We start from the raw sequence: 23,300 nt of genomic DNA, 5'->3' as shown, positions 1-23,300 counted from the left end.
AGCACTAAATAGACCATGTTCGGGGCACTGAAATATCCATATAGCTGACAACTTTTTTAGTTATTGTAGACCTATATGATGAAAACTTACCTGTTTCCTTCCTAGAGTTTGCGTCCCTTTTTAATTATTAACAATTTAGTGTAAAAAACGTATTTTTTTGGATTGTTTGCACTATTGAAAAGCTAAATATGTAGTTGACATAAGTCTACGTAATTTAATTTTTTTAGAATATTTAAAAACTCTCAAAATGCCGATTTTTGAATGTTTAAAAGTCAATGTGTTACTTTGCAAATTGCAAAATGAATGAAAATCGATATTTGTTAATAACTTTTACTAAAGTTAACTTATATCTTTAGTGTTTCATCCAGAGTTGAGTATTGGGATACTTAACAAACCCTCAAAATTTGAGACCGATCCATTAATTAGTTTAAAAGTTATTCTATTTGTTTATCCCAGAGACCTGTATTTTGCAATAACATAAGACAGAAAATAACGAAGATAGGACAATTCTGCGTATGGCAAATGCAAGTAGAAAAGAGATTCTATCAAAATATTTTCAAAAAAGTTAAAAAAATTATCTAATATAGTCAAAAATCGTAATGCCAAATTTTTGAATTTAATATAAATTCAGAATAAAATAAATTTAGAAAAAATTGAACATTTAGAATAAATTGAAATTGAATTAAATGAAACATATTGTCCGTAGAAAAAATATTTTTATATATTCTAAAAGCTGTTATTTTACACAAATTTTTAAAAATGTAGTTCAAATGGTGACTATTCGTGATAAGTCAAGAGGAGCTTTGGCTGATAAATGGACGAGTTCAAAAACTAAAAAAGCAACTTAAAACTACTATCATTTTCTATATCTCGGGATCTACTCAACGGATTTTGATCTTTCTTTTTTTTAATTTGTATGTAATTTTTATGTACATTACAGATATGCAATTTGTCTAGATATTTATTAATTAATAAACAGCCTAATTTGTTTAAACAATTTTTGAAAAAATAATTTTTCCCCAAAATCCATTTTTTTAATCATACTATCATTATTAGTGCTAGAAAATTTAAGGTATATTTAAATAAATAAATTATCTTCAATAAATAATTATTAATAAAAATAATGTATTTATTAAAGTGTACTTTCACTTTTTCTATGATCAATAATTATACTATGATTAATAAAATAGATTTTTGGAAATAAATTTTTTTCCAGGAATTGTTTACAAATTAGACTGTTTATTAATTAATAAATTTATAAACAAATTGCATATTTGTAATGTACGTGGAAATTACATACAAATTAAAAACAGAAAGATCAAAATCCATTGAGTAGATCCGGAGATAAAGAAATTTGTATTAGTTGAAAATTGCTGTTTCGGTATTTGAACGCGGTGGATTTGTAGGTTCCCTTAGTAACCATTTGAACTATATTTTTTTAAATTCTTAGAGGGTCCTGTGAAGATACAATGTTTGTGCAATTTTTTTAACAAAAAATACAAATCCCATTCTTTAATGTGGCATCAATGAGATTCCTTAATTATTATAAACAAATCAGTTGTGAATAAAAAAAAACACATGAGTAACTTTGGCCCAAATGAACCTAGGCTAATTTTTTTGTTATTTGAAAATTCGTGTTAGAATACTAACTTTAAGGGCCGGTTGTTCGAACGCTAATCAAAAATGGAATCAACTGATCATTATCAAATATTTAATTACTGTCACCAACTGTCAATGTCAACTTTTTGTGGGTTGCTGAAAACATAATTGATTAAAATTATGAGATTTATTAATCACTTATAATAATAATTGTTATGTTAATTAATAATTAATAATTAATTAATCAATCAATTATGTTAATTATCATAATGATAATTAACATAATTGATTACAATCAACTGATTGACGTACGAATGAGGGGTGTTGTTATTTGATGGTTGTTAAGGGGACTTAATTATAATCAAATTTTTCATTAGCGTTCGAACAACCGGCCGTTAAAGTTTTTCTAAATGTTTATAAACTACAAAATTTTAAAAATTTGTCATGAGGATTTTTGACTATATTAAATAATTTTGTATGTTTTTTTTTAATACAGTTTGATAGTATTACTCTTCTACTTTCATTTGACATAATCAGAATTGCCCAATCTTCATTATTTTCTGTCTTATGTTATTACAAACAAAGGTCTCTACAAATAGTTAATGTTTAAACTAATTAATGGATCGGTCTCAAATTTTGAGAGTTTGTTAAGTACCTCAATACCCAACTTTGGGTAAAACCCTAAAGTTCTAAGTTAAATTTAATAAAAGATATTAATAAATATCGATTTTCATTTATTTTGCAATTTGCGAAGCAACAAATTGACTTTTAAACATTAAAAAATCGGCATTTTGAAGCTTTTTCAATGTTCTAAAGAACCAAATTTTGTAATTTTTTGTCAACTATTTAGCTTTTTAATAGAATGAAAAAAATCTAAAAAATCGCATTTTTGCACTATTTTAATAATTAAGAAAAGGACGCGAACTCTGGGCAGGAAACAGGTACGATTTCTTCCTATAGGTCTACAATAACTAAAGAAGTAGTCATCTACCTGGATATTTGAGTGTCCTGCTCTTCCAGAGAAATCCTTATTTCTCTGGATTAAAAATAAAGGAAAAGGAGAGCGGGTATTAGATTACAATGAAGAATCGATAAATTAGTCACATAAGGTGAGTGTTGCTATTTTTTTACAAACAATACAATGATACAATGTTAGAAAAAATATACAGTTAGATGGTATAAGCTGCAACAGACAAAACATTAAAAAACCCTTAAAAATATTTGTTTTCCTTCTGCAAAAAGCTTACCCCTTTGCGGTATGATCTTCTGTTAATATCGTTCCATGTATAAGGGAGGGGAAATGGGGAGGTGGTGATAATAAAAACAGCAACACATTTGATTAAATGATCTGTTAAGAATATCGGTAAAAACTTACCCTCCAGACAGGCCCCTGAGACGGGGTCGCAAGATACACCTGGTGGGCAGTGGGAGCATAGAGGAATTCGAGGTTCGCCTGGAAGATAATTTTATATAAATATAAAAGCTATAAAAAACATTGAAAATAATTATAATCTGGCAACACAGTAAAATATCTTTCTTTTAGGTCTTCTTCTTTAAGTTCCATTTTCTATCGAAGGTTGGAATTCATCACGGCTATGCAGACCTTGTTGACTGCCGCTCTAAATAGCTCTGAACTACTGCATTCGAACCATTCCCTTAAGTTCTTAAGCCAGGATATTTTGACATGATTATGTCACCCGACTGTTTTCAGCTACTGGCCTATTTGTTATAATTTAACAGACCTTTTTTTCCAGTAGTGTCCATGTCTATTTCTTCTAACTCAAATCTTAGCTCCGTAACTCGCAGGTCACTAATTTTCGGCTTATACTGTGAAGACATGGTCACACACTTTATTTATTACGATTTATATTTAGTTATTATTAAAGATTCCACACTGTATTTAAACCGAGTTTATTTTCTTTTTTATTATCCCACTTCTGACACCAGTGTTACAAAACTGACTTGACTTTTCTATGATCGTTTAGGTACTAATGTTTAATTTTAGCTTACTTTATTTATTTTTAATAACTTACAACTAAACAAATGACAAACACTGAATTTATATCTTTTATTTTACAAACGATATCTAATTTATTTATTACACCAAATCTACTAATTTATCTAATTACAAATTCAAATTTATCTATCTAAAAATCTACTAATTTATCTAATTACAAATTCAAATTTATCTAATTACAGTACACCGACGGTTTCAAATTCACAACTCACTTAATAATTCCAAAAACCCCTATTTATTCATTACTACAATGTTCCAGAATAGGAAAGATTATTACGAAAGAATTCATCTTATTCTAGAATAACAATCGAAGGGTTATTTACATAAATATCAAATAAGCATTTTCTAGAATGAAAAAGAAATATCGAGGTGTGTACCTGTTAAAAAGGTCCCTCTTTTAAAAGCATTCTCAAACAAATTCAGTAAACAAAAAAGGTCTGTTAAATTATAATAAATAGGCCAGTAGCTGAAAACAGTCGGGTAACATAATTATGTCACAATATTCTTCGTCTTCCCACATTTCGCTTTCCTAGAATTTTGCCTTGCATAATAAGTTGTAATAGTGAGTATTTTTGCCCTCTCATCACATGTCCTCGGTAATCAAGGTACTCCCTCTTTTAGGTAGGATTCCATAATATTGTACACTGTGTGGGGGAGTAATTTTTGAATTTAAACAGTAGACTATCATGCCAAACGTTATCAAAAGCTTGACTCACATCTAAGAAAGCAGTGGTGCAGTAACTTTTTTGTTCAAATGTTTCATTTATTTCGTCCAATACTCTGTGTATGTGTTCAATTGTGCTATGATCCTTTCTAAATCCGAATTGGTGGTTTTCTTCTGTTATTGGATTCAATCGGGTTATTAGTAGCTTTTCTAGGAGTTTACCAAGGATTGGCAGTAGGCTGAATGGTCTGTTGGACCTGAATGGTCTTCATTTATAGGTTTTCCAGGTTTCCAGGTTTTCCAACTTTCCACTGGGCCGGGAAGTATCCTAGTCGCAGCATTGCGTTAAATATTGTTACTAGCTCGATCCCTTTTCTTGAGAGTTCTTTAATAAGACGGCCTTTGACCAGATCAAACCTTTCTGGAGCCTTATCTGGATTTAAGTTACTTCTGATTGTCTCATGTACCTCTTTGACTTTGAAGAGTTTTGGAATTTGGGACATTTGATGTGGAGCTTTAAGAGTTTCCTTGATCTTAGCTTCTATTTCAGGCACGTTTTGCGATGGAAGAGGTTGAAAGACTTCCTCCAGATATTCTCTAAAGGTATTTGTTTTTCCTCATTAGTGCGTGCCCATGCTCGGTCTCTTTTACGAATTGGTGGAATTTGCTCATTTTGACTTCAAGTTCTTAACCGCTTTCCATAACGAAAAGTCTGTATCTTCTGTACTTGTCAGATTTTCTAAGTATTCGTTAAATGATGCATTCTTTATATTGTTTATAAGCTCTTTAAGTTCTGTAGAAGCTTTGTCATAGTTTCTCCTGTTTATCGGGTGTCTATTACGCTGCCAAATCCCTCGGAGTTTCCTTTTTTCAGTTATTTTCTTTTTAATTATTACTGGGCAGTTTTGATTTTTTTTGGGATTTACTGCAGTTTCAGTTTCTGCGTTTGTTTATAATGATATTTTTAGGTCAATTTCTGACTGAGTTTAATTGAAATAAACAATCAACTTAGTTATAATATGTAATAGTATACTACCTGGTACACATTGGCAGCCATCACATTGGAAGTTGATATTTCCACAGTCTTCATTTCGTTGGCATTGACAAACTGAAAAAATGTTTTTATTAATACAAGAAAAATTCATAGATAAAAAATACAAGGAATATATCTATGAAGACATGAAAAACTCCTGCAGAAAACCAGACATGTTGGAAGTTGGAAGGTCTCAAGATTCACAGACCATTGAATAACAAAACAAGAAATAGCACAATAAAAAAGCTTTATAAGACAATAGCCAATATCCTTACTTACTCTGTTACATGGTTTACAAAAACTGGGTAAAAAGGCAAAAGTACAATAGAAATAGAAAACGATACAGATATTATGAGCAAAAAAGGATCAACCAGAAAATTTAAATTATAAATGAATAAAAGAACATTTGAGTTAAAAAGTAAGAAGTATGAAGAATGAAGTAATTTAAGTTATCCTATAATTTTAAAAAATCTTCAAAATATGGTGTCTAACTCCTACAAAATGGTGGTGAAAGTCATGCCTTTACTGGGATATTAAAAAACTCTAATTGAACGTAAAAACACTAAAGTGAAGCAGGAAGTTTTAGCAATGAAACTAACAGCTATTTCTTGCAAATGATAATTCCATTCTTCAGGTCCATGCAGTTAAAAGAATACCTATGACTAAATTGGTTTGAACTGGGCATGTTGCCAGATTGACCGATGATAGATGGACCAGAATAAGAATTGAAGAAGATAAGAAATGAAAAAGAAATATCTGAAGAAATGGAAATAAAGAGAGGAGCCCGGCAAGGCTGCATACTATCACCCCTATTATTTAACGCTTATTCTGAAGAGGTAATGCGAGAAACTCTGGAAGATAAAACAGTCGGCATAAGATTAAATGAAGTCTTAGTTAACAACATCAGATATGCAGATGATACAGTAATAATAGCCGATAGTTTACAATACCTGCAAAGACTCATGAGTAAAATAGTAAGGTGTAGGGAGTACGGACTGTCTCTCAATATCAAAAAGACGAAGTTTATGAAAATTAGTAAAAACAACCATAATACTAACGAAATCTTGATAATAGAGGACCAGCAGATCGAAAGAGTAAAAAAGTACACTTACCTAGTAACACTTATAATAGAAAATAATGACTACACTGCAGAAATCAAAGTCAGAATCGAAAAAGCACGTTCTAATTTTATGAAAATGAAAAAGGTCCTAGGTAGCAAAGATTTAACATTAGCTCTTAATGTACGCTTAACAAAATGTTACGTATACAATGTACTATACTATGGAGTGGAATCATGGACGTTAAATGTAGAGACAATGAGACGACTTAACGACTTTGAAATGTGGACCTAAAGAAGAATTATGAGGGTTTCTTGGGTAGATAGAGTTACGAACAACGAAGCACTAAGAAGAATAGGTAAAGAGAAGGAAGTTGAACTTTCAATTAAAGAAAGAAAACTACAGTATCTCGGACATGTGATGCGGGGCGAGAAGTATGGCATCCTGCGACTCACATTGCAAGTAAAGATAGATGGCAGAAGAAGCATCGGAAGAAGACGAATTTTATGGCTGAAGAACCTGCGAGAATGGTTTGGAAGCAGCTCAAAACAACTATTTAAAGCTACTGCCTCAATAATTAAGATAGCTATGATGATTGCCAACCTCAGTAGCGGAGATGGCACCTGAAGAAGAATAATATGGACCAGAAAGATTCTGGAATAGCGACGGATGATAATATACAGCGCACCACCACAAATTGGATGTAAGAAGCTCAATTTAAAAATTGGTGCAATAATTTATGGGAGTTCTACGTTCAACAGTGGACAAATACAGGCTAATTGATGAATTCCAGCTGTGCTTAACTTTTTTCTGCTACTTACCTTTGACGCACACTGGTTGATGTTCTTGTACTTTACAGTCTTGCGACTGAGTACAAGGGTTCGAAACGGCGCATGGGTTTTGACATTTTCGGTTTATGCATGCCAGATTGATGTGACATTCATCGTGTGAGCGACATTGTATATCTAAACAGAAACCAAGACATGATTACAGCGAACAACATTTCCCAAATATCTTCTAACACCCTTAATAGGATATGTTCCCTTTGTACAATATATTCGTTTTTATAAAAGATTTACTAATATTGTATCAACAATTAAAATAATGTTACAAAAATTAATGAAAATGTTGTAAAAAACAAATTTTTACATAAAATTATTAATGGATAATAAAATATTCAATGAAATACAATCTACGCCTATGTTAATTCTTCTTTAAACGGCTATATCTTTTAATTTCCGTGCCTCGATTTTTTCTCGGTTTTCGAGGAAATCTTAATCGAGAGAGCAATTATTCGTTGTCTTCTCTATATTAAAAATTTCTTGTGCATCTAAACTTTTGCCCTCTGTAATAACCTTCTGCAATTTTTGCATTGCTGCATTGCTTTCACTCATATTTTATATTATTACACCTGCTTTGGAGCTGGTTCATGTAAGCTGTACCAACCTGAGTAGCTTTTTTGGTATACCCATAAGCATTACGGCTTTTATAGTTTCAAGGCTTCCATACAGTTTTTTCCTATTTATGGTGTCAAAGGTTTGTTTGAAATCAATAAATAGACTGTTTATGTCGATGTTAAAGTCGTGGTTGCCTTTGAAGACTGGTCTTTGCAAGTGTATGTCATAACTTGTAAATCGGTTTGGCCAAAATCCGCACTAGTAGTCACCAATCATCTCTTCTGCAGTTTTGCTTCATTCCCATGCAGGCATACTTCCTCTATAGTTGGATGATTCTTGCTTATTCCCTTTCTTGTGAATGGGATTTATAAGATCCAAGTTCCTTTCTTCAAGGATTGTTTCATCATCCCATATTTGGGCGATTAGATCAAGTATTTGTTTCCATAGTGCTGGTCCAACAATTCAGCTGTAATTGTATCAGTAGAAAGGATTGAAAATATTGGAATATATGCAGACGACATCACCATGTCGTCTGCATATATGAGATTGTTGACAATAATTTCGTTAATTTTAGCGCCTGACTCGTCATCTAAGGCTTCTTTGTCATATCTTCGTCATATCCCCACTGCTTCCGTCGTGTTCTGAGTCCAATATAAACTTTTGATAATACGGAGACCTTGGTCATAAATTCCCATCTGTTACAAGATACCTATAAGTTTCAAAGGTCAAAGGCTTTCTCAAAGTCGTTCAAACACATATATGTCGGTTGTTCTATATCTTTACATCTTTAAACCATGACCTGTAAATTGAATAATGCTTCTCTGGCTTCAAGATTGTTTCGAAAACCAAACTGTGTTTCGCTTTTATTGAATTTGTTGAGAAGAATAACGTATTAAAAAAATATAGTATTGTTTTAAAAGAACTATTATCGGGAATAATCACAACAAATAAAAGTGTTAGAAGATATTGCTGTTGATTGACTATCAGCTGAATCCAAGAATATCTTAAAATCTGACCACTTAGGTTTTATTCAAAAGTACCTAAAATGTAGATTCGTGACATCCTAACAAACAGCATTGAAACCAAAAAGACTTAATGTTTCTAAAAATTATTTGAAAATTTCGAAAAAGCTTTCACAAAGCAAACAATTATAAAATACAGAAACTGAATCCGTCATTCCGAAAAGGACACAAGTCCATTAATTAAAACTTCCGGGGCATGGGGCATAAGTCCAGGACTTTCATTAAAAAATGACATAAATCCAGGACTTTCATTAAAAAGTGGCATAAGTCAAGGGCTCCTATTATTTTCAGACTTCAATTTTTGTTTGTCTTTTATGTGTCTTGTGTATATGAAGACGTGCACCAAAAAGTGATATTTAAAAAAAATGTGACTTATGCCCTTTGCGAAACGACGGGTTCAATTAATGTTCAATTAACAGTTACCATTGTCGTGAAACACAAAATCTTCAAAAACATAAAGTCATTAACAGAAAAAATTTAAAAATTAAAAAAAAAACAAAATCTATAAGCAGTTCTAATTCTTCTACATCTAAATAAAAATCGCAAGCTTCCCATCACCAAGAGATAGTATATACATTTTTACAAGCAGAGACCTAGGGAAAAAGAGAAGATGAAGACTCCATGCACATGGCTGTATTCAGGACGCGTCCTTTTGGCTTGGTTCCTAAATGTTTCAAGTTGTTTAAAATAATAAAATGGCTTTTTTGATAATATTTTATGAAATATTTTTTATTTGAAGTTGACTCTTATAATATAAACAAATTTTTGTGATATACTTTACATTATATATTTCTGATATATGAGAGTATGGATGTTTTTATTTGTAACCTCTAATTATTGCAGTATTGAAGAACTGTATTTAAAATATTAAATAAAACCTATAGTAAAGAAAATTGTTTTTTTTAGTTAATTGTTAAAAACATACTCATTTACACAAGTTGTAGAGGATTTGTCGTTTGTTCCCTTGACTATCCTTATACCGTTCATTTTGATATACTTAAGGTGATACAGTAGCGATCAACAGGTAGCCAAAATGCGTTCCAAGATTGCGGCTATAATTTTGAATATTTTTTCGAGATATTTGGCACACGTATTCGTAATATAATAAAGAATGGCGGTACAGAGCCCAATTTGAAAAATATATTAATATGTGGAATTTACTCTGTAATTAAATACAATATTAAAAAAACGAGCCTGTACCGCCATTAAGAACAAAAAAATACACTTTCTTCAAATAAAGTTTTTTATCCGATGCCTAGATTTTGTGTCATTTTGGAACTACTAATGAAATAAAAAATTTTAGTAGTTTCAAAATGACACAAAATCTAGGCATCGGATAAAAAATTTATTTGAAGAAAGTGTATTTTTTTGTTCTTCTTAATGGCGGTACAGGCTCGTTTTTTTAATATTGTATTTAATTACAGAGTAATTTCCACATATTAATATATTTTTCAAATTGGGCTCTGTACCGCCATTCTTTATTATATTACGAATACGTGTGCCAAATATCTCGAAAAAATATTCAAAATTACAGCCGCAATCTTGGAACGCGTTTTCGCTACCTGTTGATCGCTACTGTTTTCTCTTAATTATTTCATTATTATTCTGTTTAATATCTTCACTTTTTGCTTTATTCATCAACTTATTTTTAGCTATTTTGTAAATATCAACTTGTTTCGTAGCGTTTATTGTTTGGAATAGTGGTTGTTATCTAGTTACTTTAACTTTTAATTAAATTGGGACTTCTCATTTCTTTAATAGATGTCGCTACAGCGTAATTTTATAATTCAGCTTGAATAGAGAGTTTGGCTTCGTTTCGATTTAGAGGTGTACATGTAGCTCCAGTGACGTATCTAGTCTGACTGCGCCTCAATGCAAGTATTCCCTGTACGTCCCTATTTGTAGACTCATTTTCCAGAATATCAATTTTTTGCGCCCCCGAAGGCCTGCGCCCCAATGCACCGCATTGGTTGCATTGGCGTTAGTTACGCTACTGTGTAGCCCCCCTGATGGGGGGTGGAGAGACTGAAAAGTACGTATGGGATTGATGGATCATCTTTGAACCAATATGAAACATAAGTTCTCTTCAATTTTTCATTTTACTCATATTTTGAGTCCTACACGAAATCAACTTTGATTGGAATTTTTCCTAGACGAATATACGGAATGTGACTGCATATTGTAGAGTCCATTTCTTCTCCTTTATTCGTCGTCTCCTTGCCTTATAAATTGTAGAAGGCAGATATTCAGGATGTACGCAGAAATTGGTTCCACGAGACGTTTTAGATTCATTGTTTGCATATGGGATTTCACATTTCTTTAATAAATGTTGCTACAGCGTCAGATACGCGAATTATTTTTATAATTCAGCGAAAATTGGTTTCATTTCGATTCAGAGGTGTGCATGTAGTCCCACTGAAAAGGTCTGGAGAGACCGATACGTACGTATGGGGATGATGGATCTCTGAACCGAGATGAAACATAAGCTATCTTTCATTTAATTAAATTATTGATTCATTTAATTAAATTATTATGATTATTATTACTTCTTGTGGTACCGTACTTTAATTTCTTCAGATGCATTTTATATAGCGCAATTTGATTATATTGGTTAGCTTACTCAAATACTTTTCTTCTTCTTGTTTAGGTGCCACCTCTAATGGAGGCTAGCGATGACTTCTAGAAATTCATCCCTATCCCGTGCTTTTTTTTATTAGGGTTTGGTCATATCACCCTCTCTATAATTATCAAAATTAAAGCTTCTATGCCATGTAGTATAAAGTGAGTCAAGTATATTTCATGAATTTGCAACTCTTTTGGATTATCCCTAGATCCTAGCCAATGCTCCACTTTGCTGTACAGCATAAGAAGTACAAACGTAAATTAAATAAGCAACCAACAAATTCCTTTACAGTACATAAAATAAAAGAATGGTTAACCAGAATAGAAAAACCAAAAATATTCATAGTAGACGAGATTATACATAGTTTAGGACATAATGAGTTAAAACTGCCCCCTTACCATTGTTAATTCGATCCCATTGAACATATTTGAGGAATATGCAAAGCATACTACGATAAATATATTGGACGTAACGATTATAGTGACGTAGCAGTTTTGAAAACGTGGCAAGAATCATTACATAATGCTACTCCTGCAATTTGGAAAAAAAGTGTGCGGAAACGTGAAAAGTTAATAAAAGAATGTTGGATCCTGAGAATCGCATCGAAGCAATTAACCTAGTCATCATTTATAATCCAAATGAAGATTATTGATTCTTTATTACACTATAAAATAATGTTTTCATTTTTCCATTAGGAAAAAAATTTGAGTGTTATTGTTATTATTTTATCAGTAGTTATTAATTATCACTACAATTTAGAAACAATAGAATTTGTAATTTTCTTCTATTTCTGTATGAATGTAAATTATATTATCAGGTAAAACCGTATTTTGGCTTGCATTCGACAGTGCTTCAAAATTTTCATCCCTAATCCTAAATAGTCGCAAATTAGTAAAATATACTATATAAAGTATTATACTATATAAAATCTAAGGAAATAAATAATGTAAAGTACTATCTTTCGCAAATCCCATTTGGTGCTACCAAAACCATGCAATCTTGACGATCTTTAGCACCCCCAAAAGTTGTTTACCTTGTTACATCGTACTGCCATCTGTATTTACAAAAATGGTACAGTATTATCTTGAATGGGTTGCACGTATGAGTCCATTTCAATTTAGGTACGAGAAATGAAAGTAGACTTACTCGCAATCAGTTTAATCTTACCGACGACGACCGGTTTCGCATGCTACAATTTGCTGTGCATCTTCAGGTCTCCAGTAAGGCAACTATATGCTACAAATACAAAATTGCCAGAGTTAGGGTACTGTCAAATGAAAATCATTATAAATTATGCCAATTATTGAAATAATTATGAAAAATTAATTAAAATAAAATAATTAATTAAATATTTAAAATTAAGATAATTCACAAAAGGTATATAATTTAGTAGATATTTCCTTAAAAGGGCGACACCACAAATGCAGAATGTTTTCGGTCTGAATACAGATTTTCATCAGTGCTGAACAGGATGTTCACATGCCAAGCCACCAAAATTGAAAATATTGGGTAAAGACCCTTTAAAATATTATAGTCATGGATACATTGACAAACATTATTTTAAATAATATGGATGTTATAAATAATACATAATTAAAACAATTTTTGTCAATGTATCTATGACCGTATCATTTTAAAGGGCTTTATATAGGGCTACCCATATATTTTTAATTTTGGTGGCTTAGCATATGAAGGAACTCATTGCAATTGTAACTAAGCTTATAGACAGTTGTTTACACCAGGGCAAAGTACCTAAGAGGTGGAACAACTCTAAAGTAGTCTTATTACACAATAAAGGTGATTATCGAAAGGTGGAAAACTACAGGCCCATCAGTATACTGTCACACCTGTTTAAAATACTCACCAAAGTCATAACTACCCGACTAACAAGGAAATTAGATGAATACCAACCATATGAACAGGCAGGTTTTAGAAAAGGTTATTCAACTTCCGATCACCTGTTATCCACAAAAATACTAATAGAAAAATGTAACCAATACAATTTTCCAGTTTTTATAGCATTTGTAGATTACGAAAAAGCTTTCGACACTATAGAACAAACGGCCGTAATGAACGCAATGCAAAATTGTAGAATAGACAGCATATTAACTTAATAAAAGAAACTATGAACCAACCTACAGTTACAAACTACCTAAATATAAATGGATACATGAACCCTGTACCATTAAACAGGGGAGTCAAACAGGGAGACACTCTATCACCCAAACTGTTCACCTTAGTTTTGGAGGACGAGTTTAAAAATCTAAATTGGAAATATAAGGGAATAAACATCAATGGCCGCTACCTCAGTAATCTACGATTTGCGGATGACATAGTCCTGATAGCTACTGACCTACAAGAACTGCAAACCATGCTTTCAGAACTACACATAGAATCATCTAAAATAGGACTGAAAATGAATTTTAACAAAACAAAAGTCATGCACTCCGAAGAAACCATGACAATAATAAACGACAAAGTTGTAGAAAAAGTTGAAGAATATAATATATTTAGGACAAAAAATAATACTAAATAGGGAAATTCAAACGGAAGAAATAAAAAGAAGAAGAAAGTTAGCATGGGCAGCATTCGGCAAACTGAACTATATAATCAGAAATCAGCAATTCAACTACATCTTAGATCTAAAGTTTTTGATGCATGCATTATTCTGATATTAACATATGGGGCACAAACATGGACAATCACAAAAAAGAATATGAACATAGTCAGAGTCACTCAACAACACGCGATGGAAAGAGCAATGCTTGGCATATATCACTTAAGGACAGGAAAACAAACACATGGATAAGACAGAAAACCAAAGTCACCGATGTGGTACAAAAATCATTAAAATTGAAATGGGAATACGCTGGACATGTAGCTAAGAGTGATCTTAACAAATGACACAGAACAATTCTAAGCTGGAGACCATACCAACACAAAAGATCGAGAGGCAGACCTCCTATGAGATGGACAGATGATCTGAAACAAACTGCCGGGAAAAATTAGCTACAAGTAGCGTACAACAAAAAGCAATGAAAAGGAAGAGTTGAAAAGGCTTACGTTCAGATGTGGACGTGAATGGCTAGACGAAAAAGAACAAGAAGCATGTGAAGACCCTGTTCAGCACTGATGATGATCTGTATTCAGGTCGAAAATGTTCTGCATTTGTGATGTAGCCCTTTTAAGGGACTTTTTAATAAATTATATACCTTTTATAAAAGATTTTAATTATTTTTTGTGATATATGGCATAAAGCCAGCTACAGGAAAACTTTTTTACTTGTGGATTTAAAATAGTATAAATTCCACGAATTCCACAGACACATAAAAATATAAAAACATTCCTTGTATCGGCATGTAAGTAATAGACGGAGAGGCAGCGCTGAAAAATCTCTTTGAATTTACTAAAGCTAAATTTTTCACAGTTGATTACTGTGATTGTGTAGAGAAACATACTGCGGTCGGTCAAGCGAAACGTAGAACAGGGGTTACTGAGAGGGTATCAAAGTTGCTTTCCTACGAAGGTAATTATTTCCATTTACTAAGGCTGAAAATCAGTACACACATTCTAAATTGAATATAAATAAAAGTTATTATAGTCGGTCAGCTGTATGACGGGAAAGAGCTGGTCGGTCAGCCCCAATGAATGTACAGGGTTATTCACTATATTGTGACCCCCTTGTAAACTGCTTTATTTACTGCTTTATTTACAGAATTAGAAAAAAATGTAAAATACAAAGGTTATTCGATTTTTTAATTATGAGTTTTTGACATATATATCGTACTAGTAACGTCATCCACCTGGGCGTGATGACGTAATCGACTATTTTTTTTAAATGAGAATGGGGTCCGTGTGCTAGCTCATTTGAAAAGTTATTCAATTCTCTATACAGTACTATCAACATTAAGATCATTATTTATACAGGGTCTCCAATTTTTTTTTTTAATTATTAATTAAACAATTAATTTAATTAAAAAAAATTTTTGGACACCCTGTATAATTAATCATGTTAATGTTTATATTACTGAATAGGGAAATAAATAACCTTTCAAATGAGCTAGCACTCGACCCCTATTCCCATTTTAAAAAATAGTCGATTACGTCATCACGCCCAAATGGATGACGTCACTAGTACGATGTATATGTCAAAAAATCAAATAACTTTTGTATTTTACATTTTTTTCTAATTCTGTAATTAAAGCAGTTTACAAGGGGGTCAAAATATAGTGAACAACCCTGCACATTTATTGGGGCCGACCGACCGGCTCTGTCCCGTCATACAGCTGACCGACTATAATAACTTTTATTTATATTTAATTTAGAATGTGTGTACTGATTTTCAGCCTTAGTAAATGGATTTAATTACCTTCGTAGGAAAGCAACTTTGATACCCTCTCAGTAACCCCTGTTCTACGTTTCGCTTGACCGACCGCAGTATGTTTCTCTACACAATCACAGTAATCAACTGTGAAAAATCTAGCTTTAATAAATTCAAAGAGATTTTTCAGCGCTGCCTCTTGGACTATAACGTTTATAGTATTTTATTTTTAATTTTGTGCACATATAAAATTGGCATAATTTATAATAATTTTCATTTGACAGTTGCCCTTATTCTGGCAATTTTGTATTTGTATCCTTTAGTTGTCTTACCGGCGACATTAAGATGCATAGCAAATTGTAGGATGCGAAACCGGTCATCCTAGGTAACAGTTAAACTGATTGCGAGGGAGTTTACTTTTATTTCTCTTACCTAAATAGGTACAGTAATATTTGGGATTAGAGCTAGTGAAGTCTGTTAATATAAAACATAAAAAGTAAACGTTTTAAAGTAGTTGTAGTATTAAAAGTTGTAGAAAGTGTTGTAGTATGGTTTGAATTGCAGTAAAAAGGTAAACGGCTGTAGCAAAAAGAGAAAGTTTTGGATCAATTTATTACGCATATACTCAAAACCCGCAAGCTGTTCATTTTGTCGTAGCACTAGAAGAAATTTGCACCCATAATAATTGTTTACCTTTTACGCATCCATATTTAGGATCAGTTTTAAAACCAGGTGGGCAGAATTGGCATTTGGGCTTGTGATCCTCAACGAAGCATGGCGTATTTTCTGGACAATTGGCTGTCTTACATGGATCTTCACATCTAAATGCTCTGCAAGCTTGATCTTGCGGACAACCGTTGTCTCTTAAACATATCGACAAAGAAGGAGTACAATCTTTCAAACAAATACAAACTGGTTTGTGGTTAACCACGTCACAGCTCTTGTCAGCGGGGCAAGCTGACTTGCCGTGAGCTGTACAAGGGTTCTGGCAAAGTCCCTGGATGCAAGATTTATTCGTGGGACAGTGACTGTCTTGGTAACATTCAGTGTTGTCAGGAGCACACGATATCTCTCCTTGATCGTTGACCAGAAAACCTTTCTTACAGACGCAAGTTGGTCTATGATGGTGTACTTCGCACTTCTTATTTCCTCTGCATTTGAACGCTTTGTTCTCGCAGGGGTCCACACATTCTCCGGTCGATATTTCACAAGCCAAATTATCAGAGCAATCGTCGTTAGATAAACAATGTATCTTGTTAGGTCTTCCATGCACCGTCAAGCATTTTTCATCGGGATAACACGCAGTGCCTGCCATACCCAAGTAGCATTCTGGACAGGAACATCTAGGTCTATGTAGAATCGTCTCACAGAGGGCGTTGAGTCCGCAGGCTCCTCTCAGTGTACAAGGATTAACGCATTGGTAGTTGATGCAAGCTTTGTTGTTCGGGCATTCTAAGTCACTATTACACTCAGCAGCTACGGGTGGAGACACCAGGGTGGGCAAGAAAAGAAAGCATTTTATAAGAAAACAATACCGTAGAAAGAATATGCACAATCAATACGCATGCGGGCAAGACAGTCAGAAGGATGGATAGAAATGAAAGAGGCCATCTCAACATGACCGATCAAAGCGGCAGTATTTACAAGCATCAATAGCTTTGTAGCTTTAGCTTTTTAGGGTGAATATAGAAAATATACGCTAATATACAAATATCAATGTGAGAATGCTCCTTTCATCCTACAGAATTCAGATCTAGGATCTAATCTTTATTGTAAATTAGGTACACAATTTGTGTGGTTTTTTAATTCAAAATGCCTACATTGATTGGCAATCTATTATTTGAACTAAAACTATTTTAATCCTATACTTACAAAGAGTTTAGAATTTTACAGTGCTTTAGATATTATAGCAGCATGTTTTACCAATGTTGTCTATATGTTAGAGTCAAAGCCCGAATTTCAGGCACTCCTAGGTTTGACTAGGCAATCGTCAGGTCTGACTGACGGTCTTAGTCAAAGCCCGAAATAAATTATAGTTTCGGCCTTTGACTAGGCAAACCTAGGATAGACTAAGTTGGTCAGGCAAAGGTCGAAATTTAATTTTATGAAATCGGGGTTTGACTAGTCAAACCCCGATCAGCTATTAAAATGTCGTAATTTGTTAGATTAGGTTTAATAAAACGTCATTTTTTAATTTTATTGTTTAATTTTATTCTTATATTGTCGAAATAATTTTTTTTATATTAGTGTTTATTCTCACATGTTAATCTTGACGCATTATGGCATTTAGAGTTACACAATACATTAGACCTTTTACACATAATTTTGAAGAGCATTTCTTATTGCAGTAGCATTTTATAAAGTCTTGTCCTCCAAATTTAGAATCTTTTGTACTAATTTTTCTTAGAGACAATTAAGAAAATTCTCTTTGCATTCTCTTATTCGATTTCTTGAAAAAAGTGTGTTTATTGTTACCTATTTCGTACCAACTCTATATGAACCGTCAATCGTTTTATCTTTTATGATATCCAAAATATTTCGAGCACCTTCTTTGGCTCTATCAAAGCTAAGGATAGGTATTGTTATAGTGTTTCCATTCGAAATTGCAGGAAATTTTTTTCACTTAATTGTTTCGTAGCATTAAGGCGGGTTACGCTTATATATTTTTCCCGTGCTATTGTCAGATATTTTATTATCTATTTTCAAACTCAAGCAGTAGGTATATTTGTATCTATGCATTGCATAAATGTAATACACTCGTAATGTCAACCCACCTGTAGGCTGAGCACTATCAAAAGTAAGGATCACCATAGTACTAACGAAGGCCCTGGACCGTCGTCACTAGTGGAGGAAGAAAATTGTCAAATAATTCAGATTACTTCTTCAGGTGTGGTTTGTTGTATTTTCCAAAAAGAGAGCTCTGTCGCATATTCGAGCATAATTTGTAATCAGATGGTATAGACATGCGTTGTGTAAAGACAGAAAAGATTAAAATAAATAAAGGGAAAGGAGATTGAAGGTCTTTATGCCCAGGCCAATGCTACGAAACAATTAAGTGAAAAAAAATTACTCCAATTTCGATCAGAGAAACTTTAACCATAACTATTCCCAGCTTTGATAGAGCTAAAGGAGATACTTTAAATATTTTGGGTATCATACAAGATAAAATAGTTGACGGTTTATGTAGAGTTGGTACGAAGTAAGAAACAATAAACACACTTTTTTCAACAAATAAGAGAATGCAAAGAAAATTTTCTTAATTTCGAAGACGTTCTGTCTCTAAGAGAAATTAGTACAAAAGATCTAAATTTGGGGGACAAGGCTTTATAAAATGCTACTGCAATAAGAATTGCTCTTCAAAATTATGTAAGTGTAAAAGGTCTAACGCAGGGCTTCTCAATCTGTGGTACATGTACCAATGCTAGTACATATCATTATGTGCAGTGGTACACAAAAAGCAAAAACAGCAAAAATTTATCATATTTATAGTTAATTAGATTAACTACCGCCATAGGAATTTTAGTTAGGTGGTACCAAAAATAATTATAAGAATTTTGTGGTAGGTACATCGCTCAAAAAAATTGAAAGCCACTGGTCTAACCTATTGTGTAACTCCAAATCCCATAATGCCTCAACATCAATATGTGAGAATAAACTCTATTTTTTTTATTTATTTATGACAGTATAAAAATAATAAATATTACAATTAAAAAATGACGTTTTATTAAACCTAATCTAACAAATTACGACATTTTAATAGCTGATCGGGGTTTGACTAGTCAAACCCCGATTTCATAAAATTAAATTTCGACCTTTGCCTGACAAACTTAGTCTCTTCTAGGTTTGACTAGTCAAAGGCCGAAATTGTAATTTATTTCGGGCTTTGACTAAGACCGTCAGTCAGACCTGAGGATTGCCTAGTCAAACCTAGGAGTGCCTGAAATTCGGGCTTTGACTATAACATATACACTATTCTACTACTTCATGTACGTGGGAGAAAAGGCACACCGAGATCATCGAAAAATGATCACGTATGTGTGCTTTATTGATTACAGTAAAACATTCAACTGTTTCAGATGGAACAAAATGTGAAAATACCGGAAGAAAATGGGTATTCCAAAACACCTAGTGGTATTGCTAGTAAACCTCTACCTAGAAAACTCGGCAAAAGTGTGGGCATATGGAGAACTGTCGGACACAAGGGTTGGCAAGAGTGTAAGACAGGGCTGCGTGATACGCCTCATTCTGTTTAACATATATTAAGAAGCCATTATGAGCGAAGTCATTTCAGAATGGGAGGGATATATGTCCCTTGATGGCAGAAGAATCAGCAAGTAATGTACGCAGATGATACAACGCTTTTCGCTGAATCTTTGGAAAAATTGACAGAGCTGTTAGAACGAACAGAACGAGTAAGTTTGAAAACAGGAATGTTCATAAATAAATCAAAAACAAAGATTATGAGCCAGACATTGTCACAATCAATGACATCCAAGTGATAAATCAATTTGTGTATCTGGACTCTGGACTGTGTAACAGAACAGTTATAATGTTCACTGGATACAAAGATAAGGTTTATAAAAACAATAGTCTTCTCCATTATTCTATATGAATCCGAATGCTGGTCTTTAAAGGAAGCTGATAAATGCAATATAGACGCGTTTGAAATGTTTTGCTGGCGAAGAATGTAGCGAATACTTTGCACAAGAAGATCCAACGGGTCTATTCTTAGACAGCTTGAAAAATCATCGCTTAATTTGGTTATGTGGTGCGTAGAGATGGTCTGGGGAAGCTGACATTACAGGGAATGTTGGAAAAAATGGGAATCCCGGGAAGATCACCAACAAGGTATGTAGACTATATTACAAAATAGGTAGTAGCTCCACTAAACCTATGCTTGAGAATTGCAGAGGATGGAGAAAGATGAAGACCGTTTAAGAGATATCATTAAAAATTCAAGGTGACACAAGGTCCGAATTTTTGAAGCTGACTGAAGAATATACTCTGAATGAAAATTCGTCAAAAATCAAGTGATAAAGTTATGTATTGTATTAACATACCTATATTTTTAAAATAATGTGTCCTAGTTTCAAATAATTTAGTGATAAATCGCAATATTGTAGACACAACAAAATAATATCCATAATTTTATTTATTTCTCTTGACTCAAGTTGTCATTTTGAAGCAAGTCTATTTCTGAATTCTGTAGTATACTCCCTCAAGATACCTGGTGCAGTCAAGACATACAAATATCAGTTTTATTAGCACCTGAAGGTAGGCAACACAAAAAGCGCATTTCGGGGTGACAACTGCACCAAGCACTGAGCCGAAGTATAGTTCCCAATCTGACGTATCATCATACCCGCTGCGCGGTGGCTTGCGCTGCTGGTGCTTTATATTTTCAAGTGTAAACCAACTGCACTCAGTAAACTCAGTTGCGTGGAATGTGTCTGATCTGATAGTAAAAATATCGGGTGATGGGAAGCATTATTGATTAGGATAATGTGACAGGCAGATTGGTACCGTAAAAAGTACATTCCACATTACGGAACAACTAGTACATTATTTACAAAGAAAGAGTATCTTCAATCAGTAAGGTTGTAGCACTTGAATAAAAAAAAGATATGTTTCAAAACATATTCATTAAATAATGGACATGTCGTTGCTGTTAAAGTTTTAATAAGTTTAGACCATCAAGTACTATCTTTGGACTTCAAAACTGAACATCAAGTTATTGGGAAAGATGACAATTTTACAATACATTATTATTTAAGCGGAACGGAGCAAAATGCAAAATTTTGACGCATGTCAAAATTTTAAATATTTTTTTGAATGTATTAATTTTTTTCGAATACTGAGAAAGCTATTAAGTATTTTTGAAAAATTTAAACGCTGAATGAAAGACTACTTTATTACCGAGGGCCGAAAGTCCCTTAGAATAAATAAAAAGTTTCTTTTGAATGAACTATTTGTAATTAAAAATCACCCTCAATTTTCTTTTTTTTTTCACCCCTGTAACTTATTAAAATAAACATTATAGAAGTTTTCAGGGATTTCGGCCCTCGGTATAAAATCTCCTTTCATTCTACGTTTAAATTTTTCAAAAATATTTATTAGTTTTCTCAGGATTCGAAAAAAATTAATACAAACACATTGAAATTTTTTTCGGCTTTGTTTTCTGGACTATAAGTAAAATTCAAGGAAGAAGAAAGTCCTGATGCGACTGAGTAGAATGATAAGAATATTTAGAGATTGGTTATCTTAAATTTCAAATCATGTTCTATTGCAAATTTTGAGATATGTGGTATTAAAAAAGAAAAGATAATAAATAAACTGCTCGTCAAAAGTTAGGGATATAGAAAATTCTGCTGATTTTCATAGTCGATTTTTTCGCGAACAGACGGATTCCGATATTTTTTTTATTTTAGCCTTTTCTTTAGTATTTACACAGTTGTGCAAAGGTTTACTCAAACTTATTTTTTGTACTTATACCGGGTGGAAGAAAAAAATATGTTTTTCTTGTATTAAGTTTGAGACACCCTGTAGGGAGAACGAGGTAGAAATGTGAGTATACATCAGAATAATATTGTAGTCTTATGTTTTGTGAACATGCTCTTGTTTGAGTGTCCCTGATATCTTTAGAAACAAAAAAAAATAGACGGTGTAATTTAACATGTGTTTTAACCGAAACAAAAGTTTGAGACACCTTGTAGGGAGAAAAGGGCACAAAGGTGAGTATACCTCGATATTTTGTTGTAGTCTCATATTTTGTGAATATTTTACTTTTTTAATTTCTCTGATATCTTTAATAACAAATAAACTAGACGGTATTACTCTTTAATATGTTTTCTATGTTTCACATGTGTGATGTGACTCATGTCGTCAGTTAAAACACATATTAAAGAGTAATATCGTCTAGTTTCTTTGTTATTAAAGATATCAGAGAAATTAAAAAAATAAAATATTCACAAAATATGAGACTACAACAAAATATCGAGGTATACTCACCTTTGTGCCTTTTTCTCCCAACAAGGTGTCTCAAACTTTTGTTTCGGTTAAAACATATGTTAAATTACAAAACCGTCTATTCTTTTTATTTCTAAATTTATCAGGGACATTCAAAAAACAAAATGTTCACAAAACATAAGACTATAATACGATTTCGATATATACTCCCATGTGTACCTCTTTCTCAATACAGGGCTTCTCAAACTTAACATACGAAAAACATTTCTTTTCTTCCACCCGGTATAAGTACAAAAAAAAGTTTGAGTAAACCTTTGCATAACTGTGTAAATACTAAACAAAAGTCTAAAATAATAGAAAAATTTAGCGGAATCCGTTAATCTGTTCACGAAAAAATCTACTATAAAAATTCAGCAGAATTTTCTATATCCCTAACTTTTGACGAGCAGTTTATATGAAAGTAAAGATGATTCAGATTTGATTACAGAACAGGATCTCTACTATGTGCTTATACGTATTTCGGCTTTAACTTAGCCTCATCGGAGCACCTGTTTAGAGGCACTGTACTGGAATCAAAACTTTTTAGATTTGATTCCAGGG

The 23,300-nt window shown here is 32.7% G+C and overlaps 1 protein-coding gene across 30 annotated transcripts in view; it reads right to left on the bottom strand.

The window, feature by feature from the left end:
* LOC114327495 (uncharacterized) overlaps positions 1–23,300 on the bottom strand; it is a 677,364-nt gene that overhangs the window by 195,037 nt on the left and 459,027 nt on the right. For 28 of the 30 annotated variants that reach the window (XM_050648891.1, XM_050648865.1, XM_050648867.1 and 25 more), the window contains 4 exons: positions 16,428–17,210; positions 7,193–7,336; positions 5,317–5,388; positions 2,975–3,052 (listed from right to left, as the gene is read on the bottom strand). In XM_050648891.1, coding sequence (XP_050504848.1) covers positions 2,975–3,052; positions 5,317–5,388; positions 7,193–7,336; positions 16,428–17,210 — 1,077 coding nt within the window. The remainder of the gene's footprint in view (positions 1–2,974; positions 3,053–5,316; positions 5,389–7,192; positions 7,337–16,427; positions 17,211–23,300) is intronic. The other 2 variants (XM_050648879.1, XM_050648890.1) reach the window with 1 other exon arrangement.

This window comes from Diabrotica virgifera, chromosome 4, assembly GCF_917563875.1.
Source record: "Diabrotica virgifera virgifera chromosome 4, PGI_DIABVI_V3a".
Taxonomy (NCBI): Eukaryota; Metazoa; Arthropoda; class Insecta; order Coleoptera; family Chrysomelidae; genus Diabrotica; species Diabrotica virgifera.
Note: the sequence above shows the minus strand (reverse complement) of the source record. Positions and strands in the feature narration are given on the sequence as shown.